This window comes from Ochotona princeps, chromosome 19, assembly GCF_030435755.1.
Source record: "Ochotona princeps isolate mOchPri1 chromosome 19, mOchPri1.hap1, whole genome shotgun sequence".
Classification (NCBI taxonomy): Eukaryota; Metazoa; Chordata; class Mammalia; order Lagomorpha; family Ochotonidae; genus Ochotona; species Ochotona princeps.
Window position 1 is genome coordinate 7,869,848 of NC_080850.1, and position 26,242 is coordinate 7,896,089.

A 26,242-nucleotide genomic window follows, 5' to 3' on the forward strand; every position below is an offset into this window, starting at 1 on the left:
GAAATGATGGCTGATTAAACAAAAGAAGGGATAATTCTACTCACTACCAACACAATACAGTACCCATTCTAACCTAGAGGTTTTGCATACTTTTTGAATTCTCCATAATGCAGGTGTGATTTTTATTTTGTCAGAAAGGATATAATTCACACAGGCTAGTGACAAAAATGCTTGTACATCAGGGATGCTCTGTGCAGCCCAGTACGGAAAAGTCAGAATTGGACAAGAAATTCCCATGAACAATTACTTACTTGTAAGCCAGCGTAGCACTGAAATGTTGTTGAATATAAGCCTCCAGGACAGTGTTGAAATGCTGAAATTTCCTGTCTGCAATGAGCCCTATTATGTAGATCTGTAGAAGAGGCAACAAAAAAATTACTATTTTCAGGCCAAACTCATGATAGGAAGCTGTGTTTACATGGTGTAATTGACTCTCTACAAAAACTTATTTGCCCAGGTACTAGCTCACTAATACACAGTTAATCATTTTCTTCTGAATTGTTTCTTCCCAAAAATGTGTTTCATGAAGTGTGCTATTTGGTGTTGTAAGAAGAATTTCATCCTCAAACAAGTTTGAGAAATCTCAGGTCATGGCCATCAGCCTGCCTTCTCAACTATAAAACCTTGCAGAGTGTTCAGCATGTGAGAACTCATGCGCAGTTGGAATCTCCAAGGGGGTCAAAGAAGGTGCAACTCTTTCCCTAGATCTTTTAATCAAAGGATCTTTTTGTCATGCAGCATGTTTCCTACAGGGCTGGGGCTAAAGGGGACCTTCCCAGGAAGCATTTGACTCAGCAACAGATGTCTCCAAGCAGCTTCTATTAAAGCACAAACACTCCTGATGTAAGAAGTGAACACATCACAAGTTTACTGGTCACACAGGTAACCCTAATGTAGATGCTTCTGATGTTTATTTTGACATGACATGGAGAAAACCTGAGCTGTGTCAGGGAAAGGAGGAGCAGACCATGTGGAGAGAATGCACCATTGAAAATATGTGAGATGAAAGTGCTTAATCTTTCTTTCACTATCTCTTTCTCCCTGTTTTCTGTCTGTACCTCTGCCTCTCCGTAACGTCTAACACTGCAAAACACCTTCCCTCCATCTTACCAAAGCATCAAAGACGAGGATGTCATACTCATTGCTTTGAGAATGTTCCATCATGATGTTGAAGAGGGCATCCAGGGTGTCCTGGAGGAACTAGGTAAAACAAAGAAGGTAAATCTGAGAAAGAGTGCAGCTGACACTGAGGGCCCACTCCAACAGAGTGAGTGCACGCATCCACCTCACCCCATGTTCACGACGTCCAGGCCTAGCGTATTCCCAACAGCCAGATCCTGACGTGACACAGTCATCCAGCAATGCTAGAGCACGCGTACTGACAGTGCCCATGTCATACTGCAAGAATATTGCACAAAAAGAGCAGACTATTTCCACACACAACCTTGGCGATGGCCCTCACAAGCAGGAATGTTAAACAAAATGTTAGATAAAGAATAAATATTCTTTATTAGTCTATTTTTTATGAAATTCAACAGCAGAAAAAAAAGCCACTTCTGGTAAAAGTGGTCAGAATTGTAATTGTCCCCCAAGTGGGCCTACTACAATGCTAAAAGTATTCTTCATCTGGGCGGGTACTTGAGTATGTATGTGTGTAAAAATTCATTGAGTTGTGCTCTTAAGTGAAGCAATCTGCACCTGTTTAATTGTAAGTTTATTATACTTCAATAACAAATTTGTTTTAAGAGGCAAAGAAGGAGTCAATGGCGTCTCCCAAGATGACTTCTCCAAGCTGCCTAACAGCAACAGACCTCATCAAAGGGGCATCTGGGGGGAATTTTCTGCCATTGCTAAACCAAGGAGTTGAGTCAATAGTGCACATTTACAGCATTGATCTGGAAATTCTACCACTACTTCTCTAGGTATGGGCAATTAAATAAAACTTGATTCCCCTCCCTCCTAAGGGATGGGTCAATATTTTCTACAATCCCTCAAAACACAGAGCTACCACATAAAGATGTTTAATTGCAGAGTTTCTAGTTGTACCAAGCTCCTGATGGAAACAAGATCACCAGGACCGCTGGGAAACACTTGTCCCAATTCATAGTGCTGGAGAGGAGGGTTGCTTTAATTAGACCTGTACTTTAGATGCTTTATATTCAACACCACCATGTGATTGCAATGATACACCTGACACATGCATTGTTTTCTGCTTGCTTCACTTAAAACGTAAGCCCTGATGTCTTTTCTCATCGTTAATACATAATGCCCTCCAAGCAGCAGGAACCAAGAATACTTTTCATTTCAAGCAACAGTGTGCATGTAGTACTAAGAGGTCATACAACTATATATAGCAACATACAACAGCAAAAATAATTAGTACTATTTATTGAACTCTGTGTTTCCTACGCTTTAGTTCAATTATAGAGTAAAAGACTGTGCTGAGTAATTTTTGAATATTATCTTCTTGAATGCTCATAACAAACCTGAGAAGTATGTCACATTCATAATATTGTCATGTATAGTTGGCAATTAGGAGAGTAGGGATTTATACCAGAGACTATGCACAGCCATAATTTTCTGCAATGTGGCATTCACTGCCACAGAGCCAAATCACCTCCTGGATTTCCCAACCAGGACTCTTCATGACAGCAGCACGTCCCATTGTTCATTTCCCTTATGGAGGAGCCACCTCTCATTCAACGTTCAACGTGCATGGGTGAATACAGATAAAACAGTGCCATACTAACCTTTACCACTTCTTCTCCATCTACAATCTTCAATTTTTCTAAATTCTCCTGTAGCAGTTCAGGCTTCGTGCGCCATTTCAGCAAACCCAGCAGGCCCACTGAAATAGAGTCCAGGCAAGCAGAAGTCATGTTAACAGCCCTAACTTGCCTATGTATGGCCCCTGGGGCTTATGTATCCATGTTTCTACAGTTGCACACAGCACATACCACACTCACGGCTCCCTTACCATTTTGGGTGAGCTTTGTGGAACACACCAACGTAGAAATGGAGAAAACATCCCGGGAGCTGACAGAGAGCCCCCCAACACTGCTGGAGCTTCTACTCAAGGTGGCCGTCTTATTTTCCACATGGTGTCGATAAGAAGGAAGAGTCAAATAAGCACTGGCATCCTCCATCTTCTTGCTGTCCCCCTGGAAACAACATCTGGTTACCACTCCAAGCCAAGGCCACAAGTCCAAGACAGCGATGGAGACAAATTACAGGGCAGGATCAGAAACAGTGAGGGAAGTCATCAGAGAAGCAACGGACTTCAGCTGATGAGACAGCGCTGGTTCAGGAAAGTTACATTTATGGAAAAAGGCTTGGTCAATCGGGGGACCTCTCTAACTAATAGCAAAAAGGGGGAAAAAATCTTGGGATTCCCAGACAGGTCATTTTAATTCAGTCTAACTTCTTTGTAATATCATCACACATACCCATCAGTAAATAAGGAATCCAGCTTATTATATAAGTTTATAGCAAAGGGTATCCTGGAACTCATCCTGTTCTACCATTCACAAATTTGTCACGATCATTGTTCTCTCTCTGTCTGACCTTTAACTCTCTTGACTAAACTGAGGATAATTATGTTCTCTACCACCTAGAATTTGTGAGAAGGAAAAACAGCACATCATATAGAGAATACATGGAAGAGTGACAGACGCATAGGGCTTTGACAGGATAAAACAAATGACTAGATGTAGGCATTACAGGAGAAAACACTTCTTGAGCCCTTGGTCTGCACCAAGAGCTACAGCAAGTGCTTTCAATGTCCAAGTTCAATTAGTTCACTTCCTTCATGAAAGTTTTATAACAATCATATGAAGCAGCTATTGCCATCATCCTGCTTACAGATGAAGAAATAATTGAGCTTAATTAGGGTAAGAAAAAAAAACAAAATTAAAAAATTAAAAATTACTGATGGCAATGGAACCTCTGCTCTCAAGGAATTCCTAATATGCTAACAAAAATGGCTTTCAAGCGAAACACAGCCTCAATGTGTGATCAATGAGAAAAGCAGATGTTGTGCAAAAAGGAAGCGAGTTTTCTGGAAAAGTCAGAGAAACTAAGAGCAGAGAACCATGTGATCAGAGTGTAATTGCCATGCACACATCACAAAGTGGAATTAGCCTATCAGGGTAAGAAAATTTAATGGTACTTTTCTGTTATTCATTGCTGTCTGGTCTCCCTCCATGCAAATGGAGGCATCCTGCTATTGAAAGACAGAGCAAGAAAGCCCAAAGGTAAGATGAGGCAAACACTTCCCTACTTTCCAAAAGCACTCTACATCCTGCAATAAAAAGAAATAGTAACGGTAGACATCAATACACTTTTTAGGCTAGTTTGCCTAGCCCTCTTGTATAGATGTCATTAATATTGCCTTCACCAAAAGCAGAAAGGAAACAGACTTAGGAGAACAGGTGACACCATTCCAGACAGAGTCATCAGTAGGACCAGGGCCTGAGATTCTCATTTTTCCATTAACTTCAGTGCAGCACAGCATCTCTTACATGTGTCTTAGAGTCTCTCACACATCCTTCCAAAGTAAAGACCCCATTTCAGCTGGTTACAATGTATTTACCAGGGACCAGTCACGGTCAAGTTTACACATATTATCTCTAATAACCCTCACAATGATCCATCAAGAGCCTCATCATAGATGAACGAAGAGCAGTAGGGAAAGTTAAGATTTTGTTTGAGATCACAGAGCTGGTAAACTGCAGTGAGTGTGACCTGGGGTTCCTGTCATTGATCACTAAGCAGGCCTGCCATCGCCCCTTCTCTCCTTGTCCCCATCTCACTGCAGAGACAGTCCCAATTCAAGGTACCTTGAGGACAACCAAGTCGTGGCATCCATCATGCAGAGTGGTTCCATCTTCTTTCATCAGCTTCACATAGGACATAGCAAAGTTCTTTTCTCCTTTATCTTTAGCTGTAAATAGCATTGTGAGGTCAAGAGAGGAAATGACACACGAGCCACCCAGCTGCCCCATTCCTCCCCGCTTAGGCAACCTGCAGAGGTACTATTTGGTTGGGTACTCACATTCTAGAGATGACCGATGTCGAAACATGAATCGCAGGTGGATCCTCTGCATGTCTTCAATAGGGACAGCCACCTAGGCAGGCAGAAACCAGAGCTCAGGAGACAGAGTTAAAGGACCTGCCCCACTCCAGCCCACCACCCCCCATAAAGACAACCTGACCATCTAACTGAGAGCACTGCCTGCTGATTTGCTACCTATCCATCAAGCCTGATGAACTGTAAATAAATTACATAAGAACAAGCTATGAAGAGAAAATAAAGTACCAAATGTAATCCATTTGGCAAACTGCATTCCCAGCCAATGAAAAGAGGCCTGTAAATTATAGTGAGGAAAAATGAATCTCCCAAAATTGATATAAAAGTCACATAACTTTAGCACAGGATTCGATGCACTGCAAGTTGCACAATGCACATTTTCCTTACACACTCCAGGAGTTCTGGCAGCTGCAGTAGGGCTTAGCAAATTGACAATGACCATGAAGGGGGTTGCCTGAGGACTCTCATTTACACAAATTAATAAAGATGTTCTAGACCAATCATATTTGAAAAAATAAAACACTCTAGAGTATATTTGATACTTGGTTGATCCATGTCTGGCTGATTTTCCTCTGAGGACACTGAGCTAGGACAATCACCTCCTGGCCACCCAGTAGCCCTGCCAAGTGAGTGCTCTGATGGCACCACTGATGGAGATGCTTTTAGCTTGACTCTGGGCTGCCCCCCAATGCCTGCAGCACACAACTCAGGCCAATGCAAAGCAGTTTAGCTACCTGTGAGAAAAGCACGTTGCCCAGTGCAACTGACTACCTTTTGGGTGCTTTGTGCTCCATAAAATGAGATTTGAGCCTGATGATGACCACCAATCTATCTTCATTTCAGATAGAGCAAAAGAACAAAGGGCCTCATGTGCAACTGCAGGTGAACCCATCATCTCACTGCATTCTGATCTGTTAATAGCAGCTACACCGTCCGAGGAACTGCTCATGCTGGTGCAAGGTGGAGTCCCTGAACCCACACGCACATCACCAATGTGGGGTGACTGATAACCACCAGGTGGCAAAGGTTAACCAAAGAAGTATCACTGGAGACTGAATGAGCACTGAGAACACAGAAAAGGGAAAATCATCTCCAAAGCTTGGCATGTCATCAGTCTGAAGACCAAATTTTGGGAGACCCACTGAGTAAATTAGAAATATATGTGACACAAGCACATTTAAGGATCTTTTCCTTACGTTTGGTTGACAAGAGCTTGATTATCATATGTCATGGTGAAGATCACTTTTGATCAACCCTGTTGGGAATTCTATGTTCCCCGCCCCCTCCCCCAATGTTGTTTCCCAATTCTTTCTCCAGATTAGGGAAATTTTCTTTTATTATTTTATTAAACACATTCTTAAATCCAGCTTCTCAGGCCCGGCGCGATAGCGTGGTGGTTAAAAGTCCTCACCTTGAACACGTTGGGATCCCATATGGGCGCCAGTTCTAATCCCGGCAGCTCCATTTCCCATCCAGCTCCCTGCTTGTGTCCTGGGAAAGCAGTCGAGGACGGCCCAAAGCCTTGGGACCCTGCACCCGCGTGGGAGACCTGGAAAGTAGTTCCTGGCTCCTGGCTTCGGCTCAGCTCCAACCGTTGCGGCCATTTGGGGAGTGAAACATCGGATGGAAGACCTTGCTCTCTATCTCTCCTCCTCTCTGTACATCTGCCTTTCCAATAAAATTTAAAAATCTTAAAAAAAAATTCAGCTTCTCTTTCTGTGCCTTCAGGAATTCCCATAACTTTTATATTTAGCTTTTTAATAATGTCTCTTAATTCTTGAATCCTTTTTTTGGCTTGACCCAGCTCTGCTTCCAGCTTTTTGATTGTTCACCCATTGTAGCAAGAAATATCTTCCAGTTCTGAAATTTTTTCTTCTGCCTTCTTCATTGTATTATTGAGACTTTCCACTGAATTTTTAATTTGCTCTATCGCATCCTTCACTTCCAATAATTCAGCCTGATTCTGTTTCAGTGTTGCTATTTCCCACGTGACATAGTCCTTAAATTCCTGCATGTGTTTCCCATTGTTGATAAGCTTTATAACAAGCGTTTTGAATTCTGATGTATTGCTCAGTTAACTCTGAGACTGGCAAAGGCTCTTACTCCTTTGTAGGGGAGCCTTCAGTAATATTCATTGTGCCTTTGTCTCTTCTTCTGCTCTTGGTCATTGTACTTCTGCTTAGCAGATTCTTCTCCTTGGGGCAGGGTTTTTTTATTATTATTAATTACATTGCATTATGTGACACAGTTTTATAGGTACTGGGATTCCCCCCACCCCTGCCCAAACCCTCCTCCCATGGTGGATTCCTCCACCTTGTTGCATTACCACAGTTCAAGTTCAGTTGAGATTCTTTCATTGCAAGCATATACCAAGCAGTTGGGCAGGTTTTTAAGCTGTGTCACCCACAGGTCTGCAATTCGATTTTACTTATTGTGGTTGATACACAATTCTTTGTTTGCAGTCACTTGTGTTACTTCCTCCAGTGAGTTTCAGATCCGGACTTCCACAATGGTTTCCATAGCCCCAGAACCTGGTTCAGCACTCTACCCCCAGTTATCCCATGCCGTCCTTGCACTGTTGTCTGTATGTTTCTCCCACTTCCAGTTCACACAGTTCTCAGGACTGACAAATAGAGGAATGGCAATTAAACTCACAGCTGATCTCTCACAGGAAATTCTACAGCCAGACTAAATCAATGAACAACCCATTGCTAAATGACACAACAAATTTCCACCTACTTATATTAACCCTAAATGTAAATGGCTTAAACTCATCAATCAAATGTCATAGATTAGTAGACTGGATTAAAAACAAAACTTATCTGTTTATTGTCTATAGGAGAGATATCTCACCAACAAAGATCAGCAGAAACTATATATCTTGGATTTTGATGCTTTTGTTTTTAGTTCTATTTCTTCAAAACACTTTTCATTATCTTCTTCAAGAAGGTTCTTGATTTTCTTTTTCATTTCTTCAGCAACACATTAGTCATTCAGCAGCATGTTATTTCACTTCATAGCATTGTAAACTTCTGTTTTTCTTCTTGTTGTTGATTTTCTTGTAGCTTTCTTTTCTTTCTTTCTAGCTTTCTTTTCTTTGTTTTCTTCGTGTAGTTGATTTTCTTGTAGTGGACACTTTGGGTGGATTTATAGTGCCTGTGTAGTGGACACTGACATGTCCAAATATGAGGATACAGTGAAGTGGATTGAGGATGGACTTCCAGTGAAACTGTTGGATGTGTCTTGACAATGGGATGCTGGACTCTGCCACTGTCCATGCCCGCAATGATGAACTTATGACTGTTTATGAGGAACTATGTTGTTGTAATGATATGGGAGAACTCGGTGTTGAAGAGCAGGGGGAGGATTTGAGGGTCAGTAAGGGAAATCCCAGGGCCTATGCAACTGTATCATAAAATGATAATAATAATAATAGTAATAATAATAATAAAAAGAAGAAAAGAAATGTATGTGACAAAGCCATTGAAGTTTGCTTGGTCAGCACAGAAAAGTATGTTATGTGCAGATCTTGAGTTTGAAGTGCGATCACAGGGAAGAATACTACTCATACGGCAGGATCATGTGACACTGTCCAATGAATCAGTTCCAAATTCTTATTCACAAGGCAAGATACTCTTTTCTGCAAGGTGCAGTGATCTGGTAACATGAATGTTTGTGCTTAATGCCATTTCCCATCTGAAGACTCATTCCAAAAGGATGGTTTATTGTCATATGCTTGCTCAAAAGCCTCGTCATTCCTCACCACTGGGAAAACAGTACAGCTTAATGAGCTGGGAACCATTCACTACCTGCTATTTCCAGTCTGGTTAGGTCCTAACCAAAGAAAGGTGATGAAGAGAACCGGGAAGCTCACCCATGGGACCTCCTTTTCTACTGTCCCACATCCACAATGGACACCTACTGAGTAATGCTTCTGATTCAGGGATTGTCTCGAGGCCTAAGCCCATATAATTGGGGACTTCCACCATAATCCAAAGACAAATACAGTTGTTTCTGCACTCTATATCCCTCCAGTCAGTATGTTCATAGTTGAGTCCAGCACTGAGTTGGACATTTCATGACACATAACATTGCTAGGATTCATCACCACTCTAGTTACCAGGCCTGACTTCTGCTTGGGTTAGGACAAGAATTTTCTAAAAGACATTCTTCAAGATATCAGCATTAGGATAAGATGCTAAGGATAAAGCTCCATGGGCAATGAGGTTTGAGAAATGTCCTGCACTCTTTGTTTCATAGATCTGCAGAGTACATTTTACTTTGTAAAGGTTCTGAGAACACTATATAAAGAAGCCTTTGTCTGTGTTTCTGCAAATTCCTCAGCATTTCTCACATTTGTTTGACCAGAGAACCTTATTTTTGTGAAATACCACATAGTATTCCAAAAAGCACTTTGTGGAGGAAGCATGGCCTGAGCAGGACCTTGGGGGAGAATGCGTCATGGCTACATCATTGCATTTGGAACAGCGACATCCCCTCTTCCCCTCCATCAGTTTCACAGAGTATGCACAGTGCTGTCTAGTTTATCAATCAGACCACCTCACAAGGGACTCAGTCAAAGCAGGCCAGGATCCCATGTTTGAAGGGAACCTGGATGAGTGCCAAACCCAGATTGGTTTTCTAGACTAAGAAAACTGCCAAGTATTGGCATGCCTTTTTGGCCAGGGTTATGTGGAATCCTTGCATCTGCACAGTCACCCTTTTACAGAAAAAGAACATCAGAGCATACAGAGGTTGGAAGAGTTAGCCAAGGTCCAAGAGTCAGTGAACAGTAGAGCTGGACTATGAATGCAGAATCTCTGGGTTCAGGGTCCATGCTCACCACCACCTTGCTCCACCACACTCAAAGACAAGACAAAGAACATTTATTGCTATAGTCTGTTTCCCATTCCCTCTCACAGCTGTGCTGGCTAGCAGAGTAGCCACGGGCCAGTTTCTTACCTGCTCTCTGCCTCAGATTCTTGCTGCATCGGGTGCGGGTGATGCTAAGACAAACCTCACAGGGTGACTGCAGTTGACTAATGAATCAGACAAACCACTAGAAACAGTGCTTTGTTCACTGCAAGAATTAAGTCATGTTCATTGCAATTACTATTAATTATCATTACCTTGACTGTTTCTATCCAGCGTGGCTGTTTGACCTGGTAGTAGACGACGGAGCGATACTCATTCATGGGTTTGTCCCCAGCTCCCACACAAATTGCATTCTGATCCAACAAAAACAAAAAGAAATAAAGCATCAGAGAACTGCCATTTTCTATACTCGGATGATTTTGATGCCAAGGCCAAGGACAATTTTACACTCAGAAACAATGCTTCCTTCATCAGCTTTCTCTGGGTCCCCTATCATGGCCCCTCTCCCTTTCAAATTCATATATATGAGCCTCCCTACCCCCAGGAATGACAGCTGCTTAATTATAGAAATTGTGTTACTTCCATTCTGGAAAGCACTGGAGCACACAGAGCGCTGACATGGCTGCCTTATTGTAAGCGCTAACCAGCCTTGGAGTCACTGCACACTGCCAGTCTTATTAATCCTATTTGTTTGCTAAGTCTGAATGTGTGCAAAGTTTACCAACAGGCTCAGATCAGCCAAGCAGCAACACTTCTGATGGATTTCTCTTGCTGACACTCCAAGGGAGGGAGGAGGAGTTTGCTGAGCAAGGGGAGAAGGCACAGCTCGCAATCAGAAATGGAGACACATAAGATGGAGATGACTGGGAGAAAGGGACCCGTTTGAACTCACAGTACGGGAGCATCTTGTGGGTACCACACCTATGCCAGGCCCTTGGGATATGGGAATGAGGAATAGGAGTTCATGGGTTGGTGGACAACCACACAAGTCATGACAGCAAGGTGATGATGTGACAGAATCAGACACATACCATTGTGGGAGAATAGAGGAGGGATGCTTAGACAATGCAGCTGAGCATTTAGTACAGACTGCTCGGAGGTAATGACAGGTGAGGATTCAGAAGGGAGAATCCAAGCTGGCTTGCACAGAAACGTGGGCAGAGTGTTTGGAGTGGACAGTGAGCCACAGCACACACAACCCTTGTTGTCAGTTATTTCTCTGTCACAAAATGATGCTTAGGGTTTCAGAAAGGAACTAGGGACTGAGGAATTATCTTCTCTTGGCACACATAAGCCTCTAGCTGTCTCCCTGTGTTTCTGTTCATTCCAGCAGTTGTAGCCCCCAAGGAAGATCTAAACTAGACTCACTCATAAGGAGCGAACACATAATTTTTATTCAACTGTTACTGATTTTTAACCTCAATGTCCAAGACCCCTAGTGACATCAGAATTCATTTCAGAATCCTAGTCCTTGAAACTAAACATTTTTATAGTGAATAATTCTGTATCTCTCACAACAGACCACCAGGTTCTCCAATGGAGCCTTAACAACCTCAAACTGCCACAACCCGACTGAGTCACAGAAGGTGGCCACATGTAGGCACTTAAAACCCCTGTTAAGCTAGGCTAACCATAGGGAAGGGAGACCTTGCCCCACTCATGGGGAAAGTCCCCTGTAGTTTCAAGGCCTAGGAAAAGGAAGAGGTCAACTTCAACACTGACTGATGGCATCCATGGTCACATTAAACCATTTGAAAATAGGGTGGGTCCTTTCAGAATTTATCATTACAAAAAGGAAGGAAAACTGGTGAACTGGCAAGGAGGGAAGATCCACTGCTCTCTTGGTTTTCTGTGGGAGGAAAATCACAGAACTTCTTGATGCGCTGAACCAAAAACATGCTGTCAAAGTGAGTTAGACAATTTTGGGTCCTGCATCAGGCCAAGCCCTCTATGCCATACCCCATCGCTGTCTTCCATAGTCACTACCACCTTCAATAATTACTGTCGTTATCTTGATTTCATAGCTTGGTAAACTGAGGTTCCGAAGGTGGAAGCTATTTCCCCAAAAGAGACTGATACCCTCTAACTCCTCATCCAGTCCTGTTCTGTTCCAGTCTAGATGCCTTCCGAGCTATGGGGATTTATATCCGCTGACTTGTACGACCTTAGAGTTTCTGTTCCTTCAGTGAATCCCATGTAGCTTATAAAAACTGAAAATACACATAGATCTCCGGTGAAAGGGAAATTGCAAGGCAGCAGGCAACTGAACCTCACCAGAGTATCCTGATGATGAAAATGTTTGATTTCCTAAGACTGGAGCAAAAAGTCTCTACCTTTCCGGAGGAGGTCTGCAGAGTGCCCTCACCCCCAACACACCAGAGACACAATGCAGCAAAGCGTGTCCCAAGGGCACTGTGGCCAGAGGACCAAGCCCATGGCCTGAGCCCAATTTGGAGCAAAACCTAGCTCCCTCTATGCATTTAAGAAGACTGTTCAATAATTTTTCAAATGGCCCATGGGTCCCTGGTGGAGGTCAGTTACTCTGGGCTGCTTAGATAAAATCTGAGCAAGAATCAGGAGGCCTGGAGGCTTTGAGGCTCACTTGACCTTGGAAAAGACACCTCAGCAGGAGGAATCATCAGGCTCCTGTTACACATCCTCTTCACTTTGTTGATATCACAGGAGGAGTGGGGGGGGGGGGGGGAGGCGGCACCAGAGATGTGAAAATAAGAAAAATAATGTAGGACACCAACAAAGCCAGCCCAGGGCAAGATGGCAATCTGTATCCCTAAGGCGGGGATCAGGCCTGGGGCTCCTTACACTTCTCTAATGATAGTGGCTTTTTGGAAGGAACACTCCTTATGCACACTCTCCTATCTGATATAAGAGCTGTTACCTGGCTGGTCCCATTTGCAGCCAAACACTCTCAGGCTGTGTAACTGGCTCAAGGTTGTTTTGCTAATCTGGACTGGGCTGGTTTTTGATGTGGCTGCCTGAATCCAGAGAGATTATGCACAACTGTACCCCTTAGGCCACACTGTCCCACCTCCACTGCCCCACACTGGCCCCAGAAGAGCAGTGCTTTCCTGGTCCAGAACGCAAGACTTCTTCTTCAGAAACTTGCCGCAGGTTCCAATGCCTGACTTACTCAGTCTCTCCAAGGGCTTCCTTCCCTCTTCCTTCTCCTTCCCACTTATCTCCCCTAACTGGTCTAGCTCAACCAAAGGCAGCATGCACCTGGAGCAGCAGGAAAAACCGATAACTCCTGGAGAGGACTATTCCCATAGGAACCCACCCATAGCAGACAGAAGTAGTTGAGTGTGCTGCCTGACACTTAATTAGGCAGTGATGTTTATTTCTGCAAAGAGAGAAAGAAAAACCTCCCACAGGCTCCCCTAGCAATTTTCAATAGTCAGTCAAGTGAACTCCCCCATAACATTCCTAATAAATTTGCAAATTATCACCACGCCCATGTTTCTTATCCTTCCAGACCCCAGAATATCTACTCTTTCATTCATCCCTGATAAATTCATGGATTGGCCTTGCACATTGTGACTTGACAAAGAGCCAGAGGACATGATATGAGACATGATATCTGCTTGCCTGTTAACTCTTCCTCCTCATTTGCCCCTTGCATTGAGACACATACATCAACGTCTTAAAAATGAACCTCAGGTTAACAAGTTCTCCAACAGAGAGCCATATAAAAATAACTTCAAACTTCTTTTGGATTCAAAAAAAATCCTTTTCTCTTCTGTGTTCTTTTGAGCAAAGTGCGCCTCATTTTAGTTTTCAGAAAAGCTTCAGAAGCTGATAAAGGAGCATGCACTAAACCCTGAGAGTTGGCTCATTTAGCTATGACTTAACATGGCAGGTCTCTATGAGTAAAGGCAATTATGGGGATTTCTTTATATTTAAAAATAATAACGAATCGTTCCAGAATTTGAAGGAAGTATCTGTAACAGTCTCATTTTCAAAATAAAAAAATAAATCAGAAACTTTTTTTTAAAGTCACAGACAGGACAGTGAAATGTTTAAGAAGGCACCTTATTGGTGCCATCTACTCCACTATAACCTAGGATAACCTCGTCTAATTGTCTCTTGAAAAAAGTTTCATTTCCACACTTGTGAAACGAGGGATAATTAAGAAAATACAACCTAACACAGCACTTCAAAAAGTTTACAGAAAATGGAATTTTAAAATATTTATTTTGGTGCAAGGAAAGCTAAACTACCACGCATATACAGGATCTTCAAAGAATTCGCAAAAATGTTCATCATAGAAAAGCTATGCTAGATTTTAAATCTTTCTGCATAAAAATAAGCTCATCATATGACTCCAACTTTTCACAAACTTTCTTTTAAAGATTTATTTATTTTTAAAAAGCAAGAGTTACAGCGAGAGGGAGGGGATAGAGAGAGAGAGACAGAGAAAGAGAGATAGACAAACATATCTTTTTTTGTTTGTTTTTTGTTTGATTGGCCAGGTTTGGACCAGGAAGCAGCCAGCAGCCAGGAACTCCACTGTGGTCTCTGTGTGGGTGGCAGTGACCCAAGTATTTGGGTCATCAGCCACTCTTTTTTCCAGGCACATTAGCAGGGAGCTGGATCAGAAGTGGAGCACCAGGGATTCGAATTGGCCCTCAGACAGGACGCCAGCATCCCAAGCAGCTGCTCAACCCACTGTTCCACAATGACAGCTCCTCCATGAGCCTTCTAAGGTTCACGTATGCTGACAACACTTGGCACATAATAATTCTCTTATGCTCATTCTTCTTAGCCAGAGAATAGCAATATCACCTTGAGCTGCAGGCCCCAGGATTAATGCTGATGACTTCCCAAACTTCCCCCATACCCCCGTGGTGGACACCTCCACCCTATCTTGCTCTCTGACCACCTACAGCAGCCTAGGGGACTGCTAGCCCACACTAAAACTTCTGAGAGTCGATTTTATGTTCACCTAAATACTCCAAACAGAAAAATTGAGAAGCAAAAGCCTCCCACACGCTGGACACAGCTGCTAACAGTCTTAAAGGAAAAATAAGTAAAAAGTGTACACACACACATGACAAATTCTGTCCAGGACATATGTTGGATAAATACAGCAGTGTGCTTTGCATTCCTGAATACACTCTTCTAGCCCTCTGGAGGCCAATTTACAAGTGAGGCTTTCCGCTCAAATTTCTAGCTGAGCGCTGGGGAGTTAGATTAAGTGCTGAGAATATCTGCTTTGAGGACATCCTGAGCCTCCACACCAGCTTGAGGCTCTGCATTGATCCTCTTTCTTACCATGGATTTTGCCTGCATAAACCAGCTCAGGTTTCAATGAGAACAACATGTTAAATGGAAAAGGCCAACCTACAGAACTAAAGCCAGGCAAAAATCAGAAGGGAAGGAGGAGGAGAGAAAAAAAAAAAAGAGGAGAAGGACGGGTCATGAAAGGAAAGGGAATAGACACAAAAAAGCTGCTTGAATGCAAAAACAACACATGGGCTTATTATGGGACACTGCGCCACCCAGGCTCCCAAGGTGTGGATCACATTACTCAGCACCATATCTAAGTAGCTGGTACTTAGAGCAAGACTAGAGAGAGGAAAAGCCAATCTTTATGAGCAGCAGTCCCTCCCAGGGGAGCCCTGTCACCCGGAGCACAGCCAAGTCCCTTACAGGCAGCGTTTTGCCATCTTCTGCGCACACACACATGATCACTTCCACATTCCTCTGCGTGGTCTTGTTGTACTTGTCAAAGTCACCTTGTAAGAGTGTAATGTAGATGTCGTTCCTGACATCCCCTGAGGCAAAGGGAAAGAGGAGACACAAGTTAGAGTCAGCCGCAGTGGGAGAGACACTGACTAACTGGAGGGGATGGAGGTGGGAGGGAGTGCTATTAATGACATTAAAACCAGAATTGCTCTGGAAAAGTATTTTTACCTCATTGGGGAGCCTGCATAAGTAAGCTAATGAGGGGATGAAGGAATGCTAGGAAGTCAGGTCCAGCAAGGCAGCTAGGGCGGTCACTTTGGCCATGTTTCCCGCTACACTAACATCATTTCATTTTCATCCTCTACTGACACCTTCTGGGAAAGCAAAGGAAAGCTCCAATTGGATTGATCTGGCTGGGCCCATGAATAAACAAGGCGACTTGCCCATTCAACACATCTTTTACTGCACAGAAGCAGGAGAAAACAACTGCCTGTGTGCCCCAGGTGCATGGGGCTAGAATGAGGTGCAGGGGACCTTGAGGAAGGGAGGCAGCATGAATAGGAAAGTCCACAAAGGAAAATACAAGGGATGGAAGTCTCAAGTGAAACAGGTGCAGTAAGTTACAACAGAGTCCCGTGGGACCTATGACAATCATGGACAGAAAGGCTAAGTCGGCGGAACTGATCGTGGATGCCAATCCAAGAGTAAGATCTAAGGCAAAAAGAGCAGTTTCAAAGGATCATTACACAATCCCACTTGTTGGGAAAAAATATTGATAGTGGTGATTACTCCTGGAGAGAAAACACTGAGCAAGCTATTAACATGTTACTTTATACCTTTTTGTGCCATTTGAATATTTCACAATGATCGTGTATTCCCTTGGTTATAAAAAAAAGAGTTTAAAAATTTAAGAGAATGATTACATTCCCTCAGGAAAATGGAATTGCTCTGCATGCAGTAAAATAGAAATGATGTCCATTTTAAATTATTGAGTGATAAAGCAAGCTGCAGAAAACCCATATAAAGCAATACTAAGTAAGGGTAGGTAAAATGTGATCCTATTATTGAGTCAAGAAATTATAGGTGTGCTTATTTATGTGTGTTTATTTTTGTGAGTGCATAGGAAATTTTCAATGTACATTGTTTTAGGTAGTTATCTTTAGGAAGAAAAACACAGACAGACATAAGAAAAGACAGTTGTCATTCTTTAAGAAGACAATAGGTTGCAAGGGCTGGACCTTTCTCTCTGGACCCTGTCCCAAGGAACGGAAGGTCAGAGCCACTGCACCTCACCTGGCATGATGATCTCAGGGAAGCCCAACTTCCTGGCCACCACAGTGGTCCTGTCCACCAGGTGGGGATAATCTTTGCGAATTTGAATGATGTCACCCACAAGCATCTTCATAGTCACCCAGAGCCCTGAAAGGGAACACTCATGCTGAACACTCAGGTGTGCTGAATCTGTCTTCTCTCCCATCACCTCTTTCTGGAGACATAAAACCAGAAATCCACTAATCCAGCCCAGAACTTGGGAGTGAGACGTCCATCTACTTCTAGCAGTGTTGCCCTCTGACGAAATATCCCACCTCTCTCAACCCCAATTTCCTAACATGGGGATGACATCATCTTTCTCTCAGGACTGGTGGTTATGAGACCAGAAAGGGTAAAGTGACTAAAGAAAGAGCCTGACATGGAGAAGAACTTTAAGATCTATTCTTTCTTCCTTGGCTACTAGCAGACTCCAACAAGTCACCTTGGAAGCTGAGGTTTCCATCTTGAGAGTCATATGCTCTCAGTCTTCCCAGGGACCCGCCTGCAAGCAAGGCCATGGTTCCCAGGATTCAGAATTTCAATCCTATTTCAATCCCAAGTCAGAGGTGCCAGAGCCCCCCCCCACGCTGTCTGTTTACACTGTACCTTGCCCTCCGCTGTCACCTTTGGAGGCTGTGACTTTGCCCAGCATACTGTGCAGGAAGTCGTTCTCAGCCGTGACCCTGGAAAGCAAAGGACAGCACAAAATATACACAACTGTATCTTCATGGAGGCCCCACATGATGGCCCGAGGTGCTACAAAGTATTCTCACTTCCTTTGTTCTCTCTGGATGTTAGCTCAGAGAACACTTAGGCCACGAGGTAACATGGCTCTGAAAGCTGGTAATACCAGCCCTACAGTAGAGACCATCTTTCACTGCCAGCCCTCACCATGAATATTCACCCGGCAAAGTGGCAAAGTCCTTGCTATTAGGTCTTAACCACCTGCCAAACCACAAATGCTAGCTTCATTACTTGGGTCCTCCTTGGGGGTTATTAAGTATCAGCAACACTCTGGCTGAGGGTTCGGTGAGGGTCCTGCATTCTCCAATACTCATCTTAGTGCAAAGCAAAGACATTAACCTTTTTGACTGTCCTGACATGAAAACCAGTCTAGGATTTCCTATAAGAGGCTGCCAATCCTCTTGTGTTCCTTCACGGTTCCATGGCACCTACCATACACATAATGAGTGCTTCATTTGTTGGTTATCTGCTTAACTCCACACCTAAAATACAAGCCCCACACGGACAGGACTGTGTTAATATTGCTCACAATACCCTCCATGAACAGCACAAAGCGCTAGCCCACTGCCAGGTCTCAACAAAAGCAAGTCTGATGAATCAATAACATCTGATGGATGAGTGGGTGAAAAGCTGATGGTTTTCTAGCACCTTGACACTGAGGCCATCATTCTCACCCTACTCCTCCTCTTGGGAGGCTCAACTGCCTGTCATTAGCTCAGGAAAACAGCTCCCTCTGCACTCAGCTCAAATGGCCCTCTATGAAAATGGGTGTGGTTGAAGACAATGCCAAAAAAAAATAAAAAAAGAGGAAATGTCTTACGGGTGAAAGGGTATGAAGTGCTGCTTTTCCTCATCGCTCTCTGCTTTCCCCTTGATGATGTCTGTTATATCCATAACTAGAAAGGGAAGAGAAATGAATGCATAGTTTAACTTCCCCCTGTCACTCCCAGGCGAAGAATGACAATGAGAAGAGATGGTAAGGCAGGGCATGGAAGTCAGAGGTTCAGGAAATCCTTCAAAGACAAGCAAGTCAGCCAGTGTGGAACAATATACAGGGAACCTTAGTTCTTAGCACGAAGCACCTGGGGAAACAGCTCTGGACAAAGTAGGTTGGGAGGCCAGCAGGACAGCAACATGTCCGAGAGCCCTGTGGTTTAGCAGAGAATGAAAGGGAAGAGAGCAGTGGCTATGAATTAACGATCACTCTCAGTTCTGATACGTCTATCCTGAATGTCTATTGTGCCTTTAACACTCAAGGGCAGCAACTTCCAGTAGGATCTGAGACTCTAAAGGCAGCTCTCCAGCCACTTATTACTGATGTGCTCCTAGGCAAGGCATTGGCAGCAGGATCCTTGGACTCTGCTCTGATATGAAATGCCAGCGTCACGGGTGATGCCACACCTGCCGTACCCCAACCACAGCCTCTGTAAGTTATATTTCAGTAACAAAGAATACTGACATACCAAATTGTGATGTTCACAGGCATTCAAATTATCTTTCAGGAAAGCTGCACACTAGTTTAAGTTGGTATATTAACAGAAAATGTACAAAGCAAGGAATACACAGGTAATAGTTAAGCTTTGGAAACGTGACAGACCAAGAGCTTAGAGGGAAGGGCGGAGCTGGTGTTGTTCTACAGTAGACTCTTGCTTGGGTCAGACCTACTCTCCAAATGTCCCTTTCCATCCGGAATTGAGCTGTGTGGTGGGTGACTCATGCTGAGTAACTGCATTTCCTGTCCTGGAGATTGTTTTTAAACTGATTTGCTCCTCATAATGAGATCTTGCTTGTATTCGCCTGCCTTTTCCACTGTGCCGGGCAGCAAAGGCGCCAATGGCTCAGACAGCACCACGCTCCCACTGCTCCGCTCCAGACACATAGATGGCATCACTCATGGCACTTGTCACAAACCTGCCCTGCCTCACCAATTCTATCAGGCACCAGAAACATGGCCATGAAGGGCTGTCTGGAAGACATTTTTCAGGGGTGGGGACAGCGATCAGGAGCAGAGAGAAAGAGACACTCTTCAGAAACCAGCCATATAAATACTGTACACATACCTGCCACTCCAAATGGTCTCCTCAGGCCCTGAGTACACTTCTTTGTATTGGTGTCCTTAAGATCCATTTTCCCAACGCGCACTATTTGACAAATCAGGTAAATTTTATCCCTGTTGAGGTCTTTGTTTCCAAGATCCTGTAGGGCAGGAAACCAATAGTTACATATCACATGGTGAATGCCAAAGGGAAAAGAAAGCTTGGTAATTATATCTGAGGAATGCACTTTACACTTGGCATACACGGAGCCTGAAAAAGATAGACAACAAGACTGTTTCACCCATGGCCCAGGTGAGAGAAGCAAGGATTGGAAAGAACACTGAGTGATGGGAGCAGAGTGTTCAATCCCAGCTCTTCAAACTGCTAAAGAAGGCAGAATTGCATCAGTTTGTACAGCATTCCCTGTAATGCAAGTAATGGATCCAAAAATAGTATTTGCTACAAATGACCCTGTGGGTCTCATCATTGCTCAGCACCTCTGAGACAAAAAGCCAAAGGAGGAAGGCAAAATAATCACAGTGACCTGGGCACTTCAGGTGTGTGTGTCAGCAAAGGACAGGTGCTACCAAAATACCCCCAGGTCTCAGAACTGACAACACAGCAGAAGTCTGCATCTAGTGCCAGCTACACTTGTAACGCAAATAGGCAGGAGATCTGCTCAGTTGCTTTGACTGGACCCTTGACTGGCGCATCTTTCTTGATTCAGGTGAAACCACTATCCCCAAGCCAGGGAAAGGGAATGCAACAAATCACTTACTAGTTCTTAAAGCTTCTACACAGAAGAGATGTGCAGCACTTCACAGTACTTCTCTTCATATTCCACTGAACGAGGTGGCACACAGCCACACTAACTGCAAGAGCATAGGGACCGACTCCAAGGTGAAAGAACTTCACCAACCAACACAAGTAACCTGAAAATCACATTCTTTGCGTTGAGAAGGGGGAACTTTGAACTGCTGACCTGCATTAAGGCACAGAAGTCACCATCTTATTTGAAGCCTAGCAACTCCCTAAAGTTATTGCATGATTATTGGACTCTCACTTTAACAGTGGACAGAGACACAAAGAAAATAAGGGGTTTCACTAAGGCCATAACGGTGGGTCTTAGGGACACTGGACTTTTGATGCCAGAGTCCAAAAGCATGTCTATGACAACATAGCTCCCTCACCACCAGAAAGTCTCTCAGGAGACACTATACTGGACACTTCAACATTGGATTGCTTCGCTCAAATGTAAAATCCTCAGTGGTCTTGGAGGCCTGTGGCATCTTGGATCAGGTTGGGAAAGGAACAACAAGGCATGCTGTTGGCCTCAGTGCAGAAAACTGTGGACCTGCCTTTGTGGGGCCCAAAGGCCAATATCTCCAAGGACAAAGGTGGGGGGCATCCCTAGTTCCTACAGTGGCTAGTGTAGGAGGAACACAGCAGGAAGTACAGAGTCTCTGGGAACCAAGATTCAATGTGGTTCATATCTACCTAATTGGGACAGTGATGGTTAAATTTTGCATTAACTTGGATGTCCTATAATATCAAGCTGATTAGTCAAACACTTGCCTAGGTATTTGGTGGACTTGCTTAAATGCACAATTGGTTACCTTTAAGGAAAGAAAGTTATCTTCCACAAAGTCAAATTTTCACAATCAGTTCCAAACTTTATGAGCAAAAACTAGAGTCTCCACAAGAAGGAAGAATTCTGCTCACAACTGTGGTGTAACAATCCTGCATGAGTTCCCAACCCTACAGATTCCAAACACACACGTGGTGTTTCAATATCCCTGGATAGATCTGACTGTTACAGACCTGCCTCTGCTCCAGTGGAAGAAATGGCCACCTACTTCAGTCTCTCAGGTGCCACTGCTGTGCAGGGAGAGAGCCAAGCAGGGGAGCTTTCATGACAAGAAAGCTCTCCACTTCTCTGAAACTCCAGTTTGTTCAAAGGCATTTGGGTTTGAGACCGTAATGATCCAGGGGTTGGAACAGTCCTCTTCACCCGCCTGGATCCTTCCTCCAATCCATCCCGAAATCTTCCTGCGATTCATCTACAGATGCTGCATTGATTACTTCATCTCCCTCGCTCAACCCAGTAACATTAATAGTTCCCTATTTCCTGCCCTATTAGTTGTTAACCTTACCTAGTTGACATGAAAGGGCCTAGATATAACACATCCATCTATCCTAGCCAACTGATTCACTACCCTGTGACTGCAAGTACTCTAATTTTGTCACAAGACTTTCTTTGTGGTTCTACAAACACATGATGTTCATTTTTAACTTAGGATCTTTCTTCCTAATCACCCCCTCTAACATGCTTACCTCTATTCATATATATCCAAGTCATTTTAAAAAACCATTTTTTATTGGAAAAGCTGATTTACAGAGAAGAGCAGAGACAGAGAGAAAGACACTCCATCTGCTGGTCCAATCCCTAAATGGCCATAACAGCCAGAGCTGAACCAATTCAAAGCCAGGAGCTTCTTCCAGGTCTCCCACACAGGTGCAGGGTCCCAAGGCTTTGAGTCATCTTCCACTGCTTTCCCAGGCCACAAGGAGAGAGCTGGATGAGAAGTGGAGCAGCCAGGACACGAGCCAGCACCTACACGGGATCCTGGTGCTTTGCAAGGAGAGGATTAGCCAATTAAACCATCATGCCAGGCCCTCTGTGCTTAAAAATCTTTTCCAAAATTCACTTATTCTTATTGGAAAGACAGATTTACAAAGAGAAAGAGAGACAAAGATCTTCCATCTGCTGGTTCACTCCCCAAATGGCCACAAAGGCCAAAGGTGAGCCCATTCGAAGTCAGGAGCCAGGAGCCTCTTCCGGGTCTCTTACATAAGTTGCGGATCCCAAGGCTTTGGGCCATCCTCTGCTGTTTTTCTTGGCCACAAGCAGAGGGCTAAATGGGTAATGGAGCAGCCAGGACGTGCACTGCAAACCGGCACTCATATGGGATGCCTGAGCTTGTAGGCAGAGGATTAACCATTGAACCAATGGGCCAGCCCCACACACTTAAAAATTAAAGCACTACTTCTTTTATAATTATCTCCAGCCCTAATTACTCCTGTCCTTCTGTATATTTTTTAAATGCCTAGAATGGTATTTTTCATACACAAGGGGTCCTGGTATCCAAAGTGTTCCTATGTGTAATAGGCTGAAAGTATACCCCATCCTCCCTCCCAGTGCCCACAAAATTTGTATGTTGAGGTACTCATCTCAAGAGCCTCAGAATATGACTGTGTTTGAAGTGATCGGTTGAAATGAGGTCATTATTGTGGACCAGTGTCACTAATATCCTTACAAGAAGGAGTCAAGAGGCAGCACTGTGGTTCAGCAGTTTAAGCTGCGGCAGGCCATGTCAGCATCCGATATCAGAGAGCTGGTTCAAGCCCGGGCTTGTCTGCTTCCATTCATGCTCCCTGATAATGTGCTGGGAGGGCAGCAGATGATGTCCCAAGTTTGTGCCTCTCCCACCCTTATGGGAGAGCCAGGCAGCATCCCTAGCTCCTGGCTTGAGACTGACCCAGCTCCTAATCACTGTGGTCATTTGGAAAGTAAACTGGCAAGTGGAAGATCTGTGTTTCTGTATCTCCCTCTCTTTCTGCTACTCTGCCTTTCTTATAAAATAAACATATGTTTTTAAACAGAAGGAGCCTATAGTAAGACACACACATATATAGATGACCACATGAAGACACCTACAAATCAAGGAAAAAGACCCAGAAAAAAAGCCCTGCTGGTACCTTGACCTTGACCAGATTTCTAGCTTCCAGAATTGTTAGAAAATAAACATTTATGGTTTAAGACAACCCATCTGAGATCAGTTACAACACACCTAGCAAACTAATACACCAGCTGGGTTGCTGGATAAAACCCGATTAGCCTCTCCTCTCTGAAAAGCTGTCACTTGCTCAAGATACAGGATCTTCAAGAGCAGCCTCCATCCAGCAGAGAACCCCTCAGGCACCAGAGGCTCTTCAAACATTATATAAGCTCTGGTAAAAGCAAAGAGTGTGTAATGGGAAATCTTGACTCACAACTGGGCTCCAGCTCTTATGTCTCTCAGTCCTGTCAACTTAGGCCTTATAAAACTCAAACATGTGGGGCAATGCAGCATAAGGGGACTTCCAACAAACACCACCTGATTTAGCAACACATTATTCCTCCTTTTACTGTGTACTTTTGTTTTCTGTGTGTTATCAGCAACAGCCAAACTTGGCTAAGCCTTAGGGAATCTCATGGTATATAATCTGCTTTTTCTCTTCCAGGACCAAGGAGGGTGAATACTTATGAAATGGAAAGTCAACAATCAGACAGAAACATGTGCTGGCTCCACAGGCTCAAGGAGCTGGGAGCTTACTCCACCATCCCCGCCCCCCCAAAAAAAGACGACTAGAAAGAGATAACATCCAAACAGAAGAGATTTAAGGCTGGTAAGGCATTGCCTGCCAAGTCTTATCTCATCTCCAACTTAAACATGACCTTGACACTCCATTGAAAGTAACTTACAGTCAAACACCATCACATCACCCTGCTTGAATTATGCGCCCTGCTTGGATGGCTTTCTGACATCGCTCTTTCGCGTGTATTCAGTTGTTTACTATCTCAATCCCCCTGAACCAGAGTAGGGATCTCATCAACTGCTCCATTCCCCAGCCCCTCACCCAGAGGTGACACATAGCAGGTACTCCTCCTGACTGACAGCTCTTGAGTCGACAAAAGAAGGGAGGACACCATAACCTTCCTGGCCATGAATGAGAACTCGGACCATCTCAACAGATAAAACGCCTGAACCCAGTGAAGGGATAGGCCAAGGTTCTGAGGCCCACCTGGCCGGAGAAGCGGAAGTATGGCATAGGCAGAATTCCACAAAGGCAGGATCGCTCATTCTCATTAATACTGCACGACACAGACTTACCGACGACCTTTCCTTCATGTCTACATGCTCAGTTGTTTCTCTGCAAAATAAACTACTGATTGATTCCCTGTCCTGCTTCCTCTCATGAAACATCTGTCTTGTGGTTTAATCGGGAAGCCCCGTGGGACTCTCTTATACATCAAGAAAATAAATAGGCTCCTCCTTCCAACTAATAATAGATAAACAGGATTGAGGCACATTTATATATGCCAAGAAGACTTTGCCTAAGCAATTAGGACCTATGATCTTGTGCCATGCCTCTGGCCCATTTTTCAGGAAATAACAAACAAAATAAATCAGCTACACTGCAATCTAATCACCATGTAACATAAGACATGATACTTAATGGGCTGTAACGGGCAAATTATTGTAGAGCAAGGTAGGTTAATCTAGCATGTCGATCATTCCTGGCTCCAAGTCATCAATCTGGTGAAAGCCCAAATCTCTCCCTCTTTTCTCTTCCATAATTTACCTTGCTAATACAGCCAATGCAGTGGGGAAAACAAAATCTCACACATGATCTTCTGGCCTAAGGAACTTGCAGACAACACCAATCGCTTTGGATGTTTTAAGATGACACTCTTGACTAGTGGAAGCAGGCAAAAGAGGGGGAACTTTGCTGAAAATTATAATCCTGATTTCTCTCCTACTTTCTACTGTTTCCCTTACTCACAGAGTAAAAGACCAAGCTCGGGCCCGGCGGCGTGGCCTAGCGGCTAAAGTCCTCACCTTGAAAGCCCCGGGATCCCATATGGGCGCTGGTTCTAATCCCGGCAGCTCCACTTCCCATCCAGCTCCCTGCTTGTGGCCTGGGAAAGCAGTCGAGGACGGCCCAAAGCTTTGGGACCCTGCACCCGCGTGGGAGACCCGGAAGAGGTTCCTGGTTCCCGGCATCGGATTGGCGCATACCAGCCCGTTGCGGCTCACTTGGGGAGTGAAACATCGGATGGAAGATCTTCCTCTCTGTCTCTCCTCCTCTCTGTATATCCGGCTTTCCAATAATAATAAAATCTTTAAAAAAAAAAAAAAAGACCAAGCTCACTCTCAAAAATAAATCATCCAAACAGCAACTGATTGCAGCACCTCTACATGTAAGTCCTGCCTTGCGAACATTGGCATTTCAAAGAGGGACACTAAGGAATCACCAGGTTTTTCATCTGTGACTTAATCTTCAGAACATCCAATGTACCAAGGAGGTCCATGTTCTAAGAAGATCATATTTTTTTTCCTTAAAGAGTTAGTTATTTGCGAGGCAGAGCATCAGAGCTAGAGCTGAGAAAAGAGACAAAGATCAAAGACCTTCCATTTACTGGTTCACTTCCCAAACAGCTGCAACAGCCAGGACTCTGCAGGTCAAAGCCAGGAGTCAGGAACTTCACCACGTCCTCCATATGGGCGGACATTTTCATGCACTTGGCTTGTCACCCACTGCCTTCCCAGGTGCATTAGTGGGCAGCTGCATTTCAAACACAGGAACTAGAACTCCAACTGATGCTCCCATATACAAGCTGGTGCCACAGTGGTGGCTGAAGCCACGAAACCTATTTGGC

General features: G+C 44.0%; 1 protein-coding gene across 2 annotated transcripts in view; it reads right to left on the reverse strand.

Annotated features, from left to right (window-relative positions):
• DOCK2 (dedicator of cytokinesis 2) overlaps positions 1-26,242 on the reverse strand; it is a 526,535-nt gene that overhangs the window by 447,923 nt on the left and 52,370 nt on the right. For both annotated transcript variants that reach the window (XR_009247240.1, XM_058677931.1), the window contains exons 10-21: positions 19,783-19,918; positions 18,543-18,618; positions 17,585-17,661; positions 16,961-17,086; positions 15,632-15,756; positions 10,219-10,317; positions 5,054-5,126; positions 4,839-4,942; positions 2,978-3,161; positions 2,751-2,848; positions 1,111-1,200; positions 252-352 (exon numbers count right to left, since the gene is read on the reverse strand). Coding sequence is in view for 1 of the 2 variants with exons in the window: in XM_058677931.1 (XP_058533914.1) it covers positions 252-352; positions 1,111-1,200; positions 2,751-2,848; positions 2,978-3,161; positions 4,839-4,942; positions 5,054-5,126; positions 10,219-10,317; positions 15,632-15,756; positions 16,961-17,086; positions 17,585-17,661; positions 18,543-18,618; positions 19,783-19,918 (1,289 nt within the window). In the remaining variant the exon portion in view is untranslated. The remainder of the gene's footprint in view (positions 1-251; positions 353-1,110; positions 1,201-2,750; positions 2,849-2,977; positions 3,162-4,838; positions 4,943-5,053; positions 5,127-10,218; positions 10,318-15,631; positions 15,757-16,960; positions 17,087-17,584; positions 17,662-18,542; positions 18,619-19,782; positions 19,919-26,242) is intronic.